The following is a 12928-nucleotide window of genomic DNA, read 5'->3' on the forward strand; positions in this document are numbered from 1 at the left end:
ATCACAAAAAACAAATGTTCAAGAAATTCTAATAAGGAAATTCAAAAATTATAATAATAACCCACTTGAAATTTGAATTGTTGACCTAAAGCAATATTCACCAGAGCAATCTATATCTGCAGTACGTGCGTGTCTCAAACATTTGCTCAATTACTTCCCTGCAAGCAGAAAAATCACAAAACTAAGCAAGATATATACCAATGAAGCAAAATTAGGATAGAATATTCGCCAAATCAGTATCTTTTATTCTTGATTTCATTACTGTATATTTCTGATTCTTACAACTTTGATTTTGACATAATTCATTTATTTTTTACTGATATTGTGGGATTCTTTCTCACACAATTCACTTGTATTTAAAGAGCACATTATCAATGATACACAGCAAGTCTTTTTCCCTTTACTCTGCTCCTTTATGGTATCAGAGCAATAAATACTCAAACGAGTATAGACTCCAAAATCATCTTCTCCATCTTATTCACAAAGTATTCTTTTTTTTTCCTCCCCTCTAAACCACCAGAAAATCAATGGGCGACTTCTTTGTTTCAGGCACTAATTCAAACAACAATGATCCAGTCAATCCTTCTGTTCTTCAAAACAATACCTCTCCCACAGTTATTGATGTTGTTGCAACCAAAACACAGATTATTAACATCAACCCAACTTCACAACTTCCTATCAAACTTGTTGGTGGTGCAAACTTCGCAACATGGAAAGCTCAAATTCAAAAGGTCATGAATGACTTTGACTTGATGGGTTATCTCGATGGATCTATAACACCACCTCCACACACCATTAAGCAAGGAACTCAAGACGTTGTCAATCCAGATTTCAAAATTTGGTTTCAGAAAGATAATCTCATCGGCGATGCCTTAATGGCATCTGTCGATTCCACTATTGCACCATCTGTTGCCTCCGCTGAAACTTCAAAAGAAGCATGGGATTATTTACATACCACACATACGAATAGATCTCAAACCCGGATCTATAGTCTTCGAGATGCACTAGCCAAAGTTCAGCGAGATCAAAAGTCCATCACTGGTTATCTCAGAGAAATAAGAACAATCACTGATGAGTTAGATGTTCTCGGTGCTCTCATTTCTAATGAAGAATCGATTATGAAAATACTTAGCGGTCTCGCACCCGAATATGAAGCACTGAGTACTGTTATTCGATCAAGGGACTCGCCTATATCATATGAAGAATTGGCACACAAGCTCACAGATCATGAACTTTATCTCAAGCAAGCTGAATAGAATAAACCAGTAACTCCCATGACTGTTCAAGTTGCACAGCCAATAATCTATAATAATAACAATAGAAATATGCAAACTCGTCGTTGGTTTGGCCAGCCTCAATAGCGTCCGCAAACGACTCCTATTGGATAACAACAATGGTGTTCCCAGAACACTCAAAGCAATGGAAACTTTTCCTAGCCATGGCGTCCCTCTACTCCGTTGCAGGCCAAAATTCCAATTCAATGTTAGTTATGTCAAAAATTTGGCCATACGCCAAATATTTGCCGTTCAAAATCACATAACCATTTTGAAGCTAAGGCTATGTATGCTTCTCGGAATTCTCCCAACGTTGCTCCTTGGATTATGGATACTGGTTCCTCACATCATATTACTACTGATTCTCAGAGCATAGCCTCTTCGCATGGATACACGAGTTCTGAAAAAGTTTCATAGGGTGATGGTAATGATATTCTGATCACCCACACTGGTTCTACTACACTAAACACTCAACTTCGTTCTTTTTCATTACATAACATTTTATGTGCTCCATCTATTAAAAAGAATCTTATATCTGTTTCAAAATTTTGTCAACAAAACCAAACATCTATTGAATTCTTTCCTTCGTCTTTTGTTGTGAAGGCACTGACTATGGGGGTACCGCTATTACAAGGCTGGAATAGAGATGATTTGTACGAATGGCCAAAGCTTACAACTTCAGCACATTCATCTCCAACAGCCTACACGGCAAATACCTCAAAAGTTCCTTTATCTATGTGGCATCGTCGTTTAGGACATCCTAATATCCGTCTTCTGAACTTTCTCTTAAACAATCATCAGTTGTCTTATTTTGATAATTTTCAATCTTGTAATTCATGCAATTGCAATAAAAGCCACATGATTCCTTCTTCGCAGAACTCTTTGTGCAGTTCAAAGCCCTTTGAAATACTTTACACAGATGCTTGGGATCATTCACCCGTTCTCTCCCCAGATAAAAAGCTTTATTGCATTATCTTTGTCGATCAATTTACTAAATACATTTGGCTCTATACACTTAAACAAAAAGGTGATGTCTTTGATCTCTTTTCAGAATTTCGACCACTAATTGAAAACTTTTTCAATACTAAGATCCTCACCTTTATTCGGATGGAGGAGGAGAATTTAAATGACTAAAATCACTTCTTGCTGAATTTGTATTCAACATTTATCCTCTCCGCCATATACCCCTCAAAGAATTGCCTTTAGCTGAAAGACGTCATAGGCACATTATTGAAACTGCACGAACCCTGCTTCACCAAGCATCTCTACCGTCACAATTTTGGAGTTTTGCTTGCCAAATTGCTGTTTATCTAATTAACAGATTTCCTACATAGAGCTGTCAATATGGGTCGGACAGGGTTAGCCTAGCCCAGCCCATGTAGGCTTTAGCAATTGACGGGTAGGACTAGGCTAGCCCACCATTTTGAGGGGCCTTATAATGGTCCCACCCCAGCCCTATGAGGGTCGAGGGCCTCCATGGGCCGGCCCATCATTTTTAAAAATATAATTTTATATTTTTTCTTTAAATTCTAACCTAAAATAAGATAAATATTTAAAAGTTAAAAAATATCTTATTCGAAATTTCTCAAAACTTAATAACTTTTTATATTGTTCCAGTATATCACAATAAACAATAAAAGGGCAAAAGACAAGACTATATTTTATTCACTAAAAGTCAAAACTCAAAACAAACTATTCAAGAGAACGTCCATGATATTTATGGGATATCCAATACATCATCTCCATCAAACACATTTGAATCTGCTTGTGACAAGGTTGCCTTAACATCTTCACTTTCATCTACATCTACAGTTCATATGCAGTATTAATTAGTTAAAATATTAAGAATAATTAAATTATAAAAACTAATAATATTCAAATTCACATAAAAAGATATTACCAGTTTGAGTTTGGGAAAAGCCGTGCAGCCAATTTCGAGTAGTAACAAGTGTTTGGACATTTTCGTGATGGATACAACTTCTGCACTTTGTCAGAACACACCCACCAATGCTAAATGTTGATTCCGATGCTACAGTGGTAATAGGAATATTAAGTACATCACGCGCCATCACTGAAAGATCGGGATATTTTCTACAATGGTCCTTCCAATACATGACAACATCCTTCTATTGGAACTTCTCAAGATCAAGCTTTGGTTCCTTTAAGTAAAGATCCAATGTTGACTTTCCATCGCTAGAGGCAGTATACTTTTTATATTATAAATAAATATTTTTATTAGGCCCACGGGCCGGCCCAGCTCAGCCTCAGTCAAGCCTCACGGGCACCAGCTTACTCGGGCAGGGCTTAAAAGCCTCATTTTTAAATGGGCTCCAAAAACTCTAGCCTAACCCTGCTAAATTACAGGCTGGCTGGCCCAACGGGACAAACCCATATTGACAGCTCTATTCCTACACCATCCATTGGTAATATTTCCCCATATCAAGCTTTCTTCGGTACCTCTCCTAATATTTTCTCAATTTTTAGGTTTGGTTGTCTATGCTATCCTTGGCTAAAACCATATACCAAAAATAAACTAGAACCAAGATATGTGTCTATTTAGGATTTTCTACCCACTTTCACAGTCATCAATGCTTTGAATCCGAAATCAAAAATATATTTCTCCAAGAGGCAAGTTCTTGGAAAATATTTTTTCCAAATATATAGGATCCTCTTATAATATCTCCTGGTTTAATTGCACATCCAATTCAGATACATTATCTTCTTCTAAAACTTCTCCAGATCATACCATATCTTCTCTTATTAAATTGTGTAGTCCACATCCACACAAAGATCCAAGCTTGCCTCTTCGTACAAATGATTCTACTGCTCAGTCAATAGCTGTGTGCCCTCAGTCAGAATGCAATTGTATCCAACACAATCAGGTAAATTCCTCCCCTCATGATTCTTCTTCCCCTGCTACTCAATGTGCTCCACATGCTACTTCAAATACACATACTCATCTTTAGATTCCATTCCCCAATAGCACGAGTCAACTGAACTTGACATCTCTTCTAAGACTAACCGGCCTTCACCACCACGTCGCCATGTCACTCGCTCCCAATGTCAAATAATTAAGCTCAACCCAAAGTACGCGTCCATGGCTATCCTTACATCCCAAATACCGCCAGTTACAGTCAAACAAGCATCCAAGGACCCCCAGTGGAGAAAAGATAAAGTGAGTTTGAAGTTCTCATGACCAACAAAACATGGAATCTTGTCCCACCATCGGATCACCAAAATATAGTGGAGAATAAATGGATATTTCATATCAAGCGTAAAGGTGATGGTTTGATTGAACGTTACAAGGCTCGCCTTGTTGCAAAAGGTTTCACTCAACGGCCTGGAATCGATTATGCTGACACCTTTAGTCCTGTTGTCAAACCAGCAACAATACGAACAATACTTGCCATCGCCACACAAAACAGGTGGCCCCTTCATCAATTAGATATAAAGAATGCCTTTTTACAAGGTACACTGATAGAGGAAGTCTTCATGAAACAGCCCAAAGGTTTTGAGAATCCCAATTACCCGAATTATGTTTGCAGATTGAACAAGGCAATTTATGGCCTAAAGCAGGTACCCCGTGCTTGGTACACTGAGCTTACAAATTTTCTCATCTCTACTAGTTTTTGCAAGGCTCATTCTGACCACTCTTTATTCACCTTACATGCTCAGGACACCGTTCTTTTCTTGCTCGTCTACGTAGACGACATTGTTCTTACAGGAAAAAATTTATAGGCCATTAACAATATTAAGGGGGCACTCTCCAACCGTTTCTCTCTCAAAGATCTTGGCCCCCTACACTTTTTCTCGGGCATTGAAGTAATTCCTCACCCCGGATGGCTTATTTCTTTCTCAGACCAAGTACATAATGAATGTCTTGCAGGAACTCTCTTTGCAGGAATGTCACGATGTCTCTACACCTTTGTCCTCCACAAGTTCACTTCGATTGAATGATGTCTCCTCTTCTACAGATGCATCACAATATCGAAGTGCAATTGGAAAACTCCATTACCTTGCATTTACTAGATCCGACATAAGTTTTGCTGTCAATAAGCTCTCCTAATTTATGCATCATCCATCTCATACACACTGGCAAGAAGTGATGCGACTCTTTCGATATCTCAAATCAACTATCCATCGCAGACTTCTTTTTCTCCGTGACTCGACTACTGCCCTCCATGTCTATGCCGATGCCGATTGGATAGGTGACCAAGATGATCACACCTCTACTTCTACTTATGTTATCTATCCTTGTTCAACACCCATCCGTTGGTCGTCAAAGAAACAGGGAACAGTCGCACGTTCTTCAACTGAGGCTGAGTATCGTGCTGTTGCTCATGATGTTGCTGAGACAAATTAGTTCACCAATCTTTTTAAAGAGCTTTGTATTTCTCTTGAGGATGTACTAACTATCTACTGTGACAACATTGGCACCACCTACTTGTGCCGAAATCCAGTTTTCCACAGTCGAATGAAACACATAGCCATTGATTTTCATTTTGTTAGAGATCAAGTTCAGCGTCAACAACTCCGCGTAGTCCATGTTCACTCTGCTGGCCAGCTTGCCAATCCACTTACAAAGCCCTTATCCAAAGCACAAAGCCAATGTGTTGTCTCTAAGTTAGGGGTCGTTCCACCACCCCCGAACTTGCGGGGGCATAATGGAGCTAAATTAGGATAGAATATTCACCAAATCAGTATCTTTTATTCTTGATTTCATTACTGTATATTTCTGATTCTTACTGCTTTGATTTTGATATGATTCATTTAATTTTACTGATATTGTGGGATTCCTTCCCACATAATTCACTTGTATTTAAAGAGCACATTATCAATGATGCACAACATACTTTTTTCTCTTTACTCTGCTCCTTTAGATACCACAGAATTCCCTGTATTCTTGTAATTTTTATTTTCTTATGAAAAGGAAAAGAATGTTATAAAATAATAAAAGAATAAGAACAATATTGCAGAGAAAAGTAGAGAGAGAGAATTCTTATTGATTTTGGGATGAATTACAATGGAATAGAACCCTCTATTTATAGGGAAAGGTTGACTTAGCCACCAAGTAATAAACCCTAGAATCTCTCTAAATATGGACATTCACCATAAATAGAATTTTATTTATAACACTCCCCCTGAATGTCTATTCAACAGATAATGTGCCTCGTTAAAACCTTAACTAAAAGAAAACCCAATGGGAAAAAATTCTAGAAAAGGAAAAAGAGTACACATGTTTAGAAATGCACCTATTGGTTGCCTCGTTAAAAACCTTGCAAGGAAAACCCAGTGGGACAAAACCTTGTAAGGGAAAAAGAGTGCAACGCGCATTAACTCCCCCTGATGAGAGCATCAATTCACATCCTTGAGCCTTCTGTGACGACCCAGCCCGTCGTCTCATGTATTACAGCCCCGTTGCCCCCATTTATTGCTCTTTCATGTTTTATTATCATCAACGTGTGAGTTAGAGTTAATCAGATTCGGCGTGCGAAGAGGTTGATTCGAAAGGCAAAGGCATAGCGAGCTAGACTTGTGGCCGGCTTGAGGTGAGTAATAGATGTAGATGATGACCTGAGGGTTTGAAACCCCGGTATATCACATTGTGACGCTATATTGAGGCGAGACACGTACTCTATGACGAGTGCGGGGTCGATTGTGACTGGGGATTTTACCTAGTCCGTTCCGATTGATGTTCGTACTGTGTTCTTGACTAGAAATTGGTAGTAATCATCTTACTTGGGTTTTATGAATATGTTTGGGGCCTTGTGCCTATCATTTGCATCCTTCAGGGATCCTTATCACTGTTCCCATGATACTTAGCATAATTCATGATATCAGTCCTGAGTTAGACACTGCCTTGAAACGTTTGTAAATAAATAAAGGTTACACACTTAGCTCTATAATTCCTAATAATTGAAACTAAAAATGGGCAATTTGACTGTGCCCGAGTGGCTTGCATGCATATATATATCTGGACTGAGTGTGGATCGGGCTGCACGCCGCAGCGAATGCTACGATGATATTGCGCTTGGGCTGTAGGAGCCCTTCCGGAGTCTGAACCCCCACAGTGAGCGCGGGTACCCAAATGGATCGGGCTGCGCGCCGCAGCGGTCATGTGCATTGCATTTCATTCATGCATTTTATATCTGTTGGTCTTAGTTGTCATTGTCTGCTGTTGTTTCATCGTTTAACGTGCTGAATCGTTAATTATAGCTTTATATTGTAATATTTCGGGATTTCTTACTTTCAGCCATTATATATGTTTATTACTCACTGAGTTGGAAGTACTCACTTTACTCCCTGCACCATGTGTGCAGATTCAGGTGCTCCGGAGACTTAGTGGAGCTGTTTGCTGTCTTCTTGGATTTCGGTTTAGGAGTTGTTGAGGTAGCTGCCTGACGTCCGTAGGACCTGACTTCTCCCCTTTATTGCATTTGTCTTTTCCCTATCCTAGACTTTCTTTATTACTATGAATATATTACTCTGTTACATTTAGAGGCTCTAGGCTCGTGACTCCAGATCTATTGGGGAATGTTGGGATATTCGTTATTATTTTTCCATACTATTTTATTAGTTTCGGATTGGAACCTTGATATTTTCTATTTTAATCGTATTATTTGTTAACGGATTGTGTATCTGGGTTGAGAGTATCTCAATTGGTCGGGCTTGCCTAGCATTAGTGTTGGGCGCCATCACGACCGGGATTGGGGTCGTGACAAGTTGGTATCAGAGCCTAGGTTACTAGGCCTCGCGAGTCATGAGCCGGTTTAGTAGAGTCTCGCGGAACGGTACGAGGACGCCTGTACTTCTCCTCGAGAGGCTGCAGAACCTTTAGGAAAATTCCATATTCTTGAAATTCTTGTCATGCGGCTTTGTGATTCGAGAACTTAATTCCTGTATTCTATTCTCTCGCAGATGGAGAGAACTCGTGCTACCAGACGCGATGATCGACCACCAGTACCACCCACTAGAGGCCGTGGACGCGGTCGTGGTCGTGGTCGAGGGAGGGCAACAAAGACAGCACCTGCTGACCCACCAGCCACCACAATTCAGGACCAGACCCCAGTTGTCGATGTCCCAGCAGCACCTGGGCAGGCAACAGCAGTGCCTATTGCTATTCCTGGTCTCCAGGAGACCTTGGCACAGATACTATCAGTTTATACTGGCCTGGCTCAGGCGGTCTCAGCTTCTACTGCAGCATCTGCTTCCCAGACCGGGGGAGGACATCAGACCCCTATTGCTCACACACCTGAGCAGGTTGCCCAGGGATTTCAGACACCGGAAGCAGCCATAGCTCCGCCAGTTTCTCCAGTTGCTCCAGTTGCACCAGTTGCACCAGTTCCAGCCTATGAGGTTCCAGCTATGCCGGACGATGAGCAGCGTCGTCTTGAAAGATTCGGCAGGCTCCAGCCTCCGACGTTCAGCAGTGCTGAGGGCGAGGATGCCCAGGGTTTTCTGGATAAGTGTCAGTGTATGCTTCGCACTGCAGGGATCTTAGAGTCGAGTGGTGTGGATTTTACTACTTTCCAGTTCTCAGGGTCTGCATTCACCTGGTGGGAGGACTTCGAGAGGCGTAGGCCGGTTGGTGCAGCTCCCCTTACATGGCAGCAGTTCTCCACTCTCTTTCTGGAGAAGTACGTACCGCAGTTTCACAGGGAGGAGTTGCGTCGTCAGTTCGAGTGGTTGGTTCAGGGGGACATGTCTGTGACCCACTACGAGTTGAGATTCACGCAGCTAGCTCGGCATGCCACTTGGATGATCCCGACAGATCGGGAAAGGATTAGGAGGTTCGTGGATGGCCTCAACTATTCACTCCGTATTTTGATGACCAGAGAGAGGGTTATGGGTGCCTCGTTTGAGGAGGTAGTTGACATGGCTCGAGAGATTGAGACGGTTCGCCGTCGGGAGCCTGAGGAGAGNGGGCTTGCCTAGCATTAGTGTTGGGCGCCATCACGACCGGGATTGGGTTCGTGACAAGTTGGTATCAGAGCCTAGGTTACTAGGCCTCGCGAGTCATGAGCCGGTTTAGTAGAGTCTCGCGGAACGGTACGAGGACGCCTGTACTTCTCCTCGAGAGGCTGCGGAACCTTTAGGAAAATTCCATATTCTTGAAATTCTTGTCGTGTGGCTTTGTGATTCGAGAACTTAATTCCTGTATTCTATTCTCTCGCAGATGGAGAGAACTCGTGCTACCAGACGCGATGGTCGACCACCAGTACCACCCACTAGAGGCCGTGGGCGCGGTCGTGGTCGTGGTCGAGGGAGGGCAGCAGAGACAGCACCTGCTGACCCACCAGCCACCACAATTCAGGACCAGACCCCAGTTGTCGATGTCCCAGCAGCACCTGTACAGGCACCAGCAATGCCTATTGCTATTCCTGGTCTCCAGGAGACCTTGGCACAGATACTATCAGTTTGCACTGGCCTGGCTCAGGCAGTCTCAGCTTCTACTGCAGCAGCTGCTTCCCAGACCGGGGGAGGACATCGGACCCCTGTTGCTCACACACCTGAGCAGGCTACCCAGGGACTTCAGACACCGGAAGCAGCCATAGCTCCGCCAGCTGCTCCAGTTGCTCCAGTTGCTCCAGTTGCTCCAGTTGCACCAGTTGCAGCCTATGAGGCTCCAGTTATGCCGGACGATGAGCAGCGTTGCCTTGAGAGATACGGCAGGCTTCAGCCACCGAGGTTTAGTGGTGCTGAGGGCGAGGATGCCCAGGGTTTTCTGGATAAGTGTCAGCGTATGCTTCGCACTGCAGGGATCTTAGAGTCGAGTGGTGTGGCTTTTACTACCTTCCAGTTCTCAGGGCCTGCATTCACCTGGTGGGAGGACTTCGAGAGGCGTAGGCCGGTTGGTGCAGCGCCCCTTACATGGCAGCAGTTCTCCACTGTCTTTCTGGAGAAGTACGTACCGCAGTCTCACAGGGAGGAGCTGCGTCGTCAGTTCGAGTGGTTGGTTCAGGGGGACATGTCTGTGACCCAGTACGAGTTGAGATTCACACAGCTAGCCCGACATGCTACTTGGATGATCCCGACAGATCGGGAAAGGATTAGGAGGTTCGTGGATGGCCTCAACTATTCACTCCGCATTTTGATGACCAGAGAGAGGGTTTTGGGTGCCTCGTTTGAGGAGGTGGTTGACATGGCTCGAGAGATTGAGACGGTTCGCCGTCGGGAGCGTGAGGAGAGGGAGGCAAAGAGGCCTCGAGGTTCAGGTAGTTTCAGTGGTGCTCCGTCTAGGGGCCAGTTCCAGCGTGGCCGAGGCCGTTCCTTCAGGACTCCTCAGTCAGGTCGTCCAGAGTACAGTGGGGCTTCTTCAGGCCGTGGTCATCAGGGATTTCAGCAGGGCCAGACTGCACTTAGTGCTCTTCCAGCTCAGAGCTCTACACCTGCCTCTTCAGCCCAGGGTTCTTCAGCAGCGAGGGGTTTCCATCAGTCCCCTTCTTCAGCGCCGGGTAGTTGCTACGAGTGCGGCGAGTTCGGTCATATGAGGAGACAGTGTCCTCGGCGTCGTGGTAGTCAGTCTCAGCAGAGGGATCAACCCTCATCTTCTGCTCCTGTTTCATCAGCACCCGCCCAGTCAGCTAGGGGTGGAGGTCAGGTAGCCAGGGGCCGCCCCAGGGGTGGAGGCCAGACTGGCGGTGGTCAGGCTCGATTCTATGCTCTTCCAGACAGGAAGGACGCCATTGCCTCAGATGCTGTTATCACAGGTATTGTCTCAGTCTGCCATAGAGATGCCTCTGTTTTATTTGATCCCGGATCTACCTATTCCTATGTATCTTCATATTTTGCCCATCACCTCGGTACTACCCGAGGTTGTCTTGCTTTGCCTGTTCACGTATCTACCCCGGTGGGTGATACTGTTATTGTAGATCATGTATACCGATCCTGCTTAGTGACTATTCGGGGTCTGGAGACCCGAGTTGACTTATTGCTGTTGAGTATGGTCGATTTTGATGTTATTCTGGGTATGGATTGGTTATCTCCGTACCATGCTATTCTGGACTGTCATGCTAAGACAGTTACGTTGGCTATTCCGGGTATTCCGAGGATCGAGTGGCGTGGTACGACTGATTATATTCCCAGCAGGGTAATTTCTTTTCTAAAGGCCCAACGGATGGTTGGGACCTTATTTGGTTTTCGTGAGAGATATTGGAGCTGAGACTCCTAGTCTTGACTCCGTCCCCGTCGTAATGGACTTCCCTGATGTGTTTCCAGTAGACCTGCCGGGCATGCCACCGGACAGGGACATCGATTTTGGTATTGATCTGGTACCGGGCACCAAGCCCATCTCTATTCCTCCGTATCGCATGGCACCAGCAGAGTTGAAAGAACTAAAAGATCAGCTTCAGGAACTCCTAGATAAGGGGTTTATTCATCCGAGTGTGTCACCGTGGGGTGCACCGGTGCTATTTGTGAAGAAGAAAGATGGCACAATGAGGATGTGCATTGATTACAGACAGTTGAACAAGGTGACAGTGAAGAACAAGTATCCACTACCTCGTATTGATGATTTGTTCGACCAGCTCCAGGGGGCAAGGGTATTTTCGAAGATTGATCTCCGTTCAGGCTATCACCAGCTGAAGATCAGGGATTCGGATATTATGAAGACCGCCTTCAGGACTAGATATGGGCACTATGAATTCCTGGTTATGTCTTTTGGGCTGACTAATGCCCCAGCTGCGTTCATGCATTTGATGAACAGCGTATTTCGGCCATATCTGGATCCATTTGTTATCGTTTTTATAGATGATATCCTGGTGTACTCGCGTAGCCAGGAGGAGCATGCTCAGCACTTGAGAGTGGTGTTACAGAGGTTGAGGGAGGAGGAGCTTTATGCAAAGTTCTCCAAATGTGAGTTTTGGCTTGAGTCTGTAGCTTTTCTGGGACACGTGGTGTCCAGTGATGGTATTCAAGTTGATCCAAAGAAGGTAGAGGCAGTACAGAGTTGGCCCAGACCGTCTTCAGCCACGGAGATTCGGAGTTTCCTCGGTTTGGCAGGTTATTATCGCCGGTTCGTCCAGGGTTTTTCTCTATTGCTTCGCCCTTGACTAAGTTGGCGCAGAAGGGTGCACCATTCGTATGGTCGGACGAGTGCGAGGAGAGCTTTCAGAAGCTCAAGACAGCTTTGACCACAGCTCCAGTGTTAGTTTTGCCATCAGCCTCAGGTTCTTACACTGTGTATTGTGATGCTTCGAGAGTTGGGATCGGATGTGTATTGATGCAGGAGGGTAGAGTTATTGCATATGCTTCTCTTCAGTTGAAGCCTCATGAGCAGAACTACCCCGTACATGATTTGGAGTTGGTTGTTATAGTTCATGCGTTGAAGATTTGGAGGCACTACTTATACGGCGTATCTTGTGAGGTATATACTGATCATCGCAGCCTTCAGCATTTGTTCAAACAGAAGGATCTTAATTTGAGGCAGCGGAGGTGGCTTGAGTTACTCAAGGACTATGACATTACCATTTTGTATCACCCGGGGAAGGCCAATGTAGTGGCCGATGCTTTGAGCCGGAAGGCGGTCAGTATGGGTAGCTTGGCGTACATCCCAGTTGGGGAGAGGCCCTTTGCAGTTGATGTTCAGGCTTTGGCCAATCGGATGGTGAGGTTAGATATTTCGGGGCCTAGTAGGGTGTTGTCTTGTGTAGTTT

General features: G+C 44.2%; 3 protein-coding genes across 3 annotated transcripts in view; 2 read left to right on the forward strand and 1 right to left on the reverse strand.

Moving 5' to 3' along the window:
• Nucleotides 30-12928, reverse strand: part of LOC109230467 (sugar transporter ERD6-like 4) — a 27781-nt gene continuing 14882 nt past the window's right edge. Inside the window, exon 19 of the transcript XR_002068646.1 lies at nucleotides 30-158. The gene's annotated coding sequence lies outside the window, so the exon portion shown is untranslated. The remainder of the gene's footprint in view (nucleotides 159-12928) is intronic.
• Nucleotides 528-1256, forward strand: LOC109230002. The gene has a single exon (XM_019395540.1). The coding sequence runs from the start codon at nucleotides 528-530 to the stop codon at nucleotides 1254-1256; it is 729 nt and encodes a 242-aa protein (XP_019251085.1).
• Nucleotides 11717-12130, forward strand: LOC109230468 (RNA-directed DNA polymerase homolog; the record flags this gene model as incomplete). The annotated part of the gene is made up of 1 exon (XM_019395962.1): nucleotides 11717-12130. A coding segment is annotated over exon 1 (414 nt), but the record flags the coding sequence as incomplete, so codon positions are not given.

The sequence above is a fragment of the Nicotiana attenuata genome, chromosome 7 (genome assembly GCF_001879085.1).
Source record: "Nicotiana attenuata strain UT chromosome 7, NIATTr2, whole genome shotgun sequence".
Lineage (NCBI taxonomy): Eukaryota > Viridiplantae > Streptophyta > Magnoliopsida > Solanales > Solanaceae > Nicotiana > Nicotiana attenuata.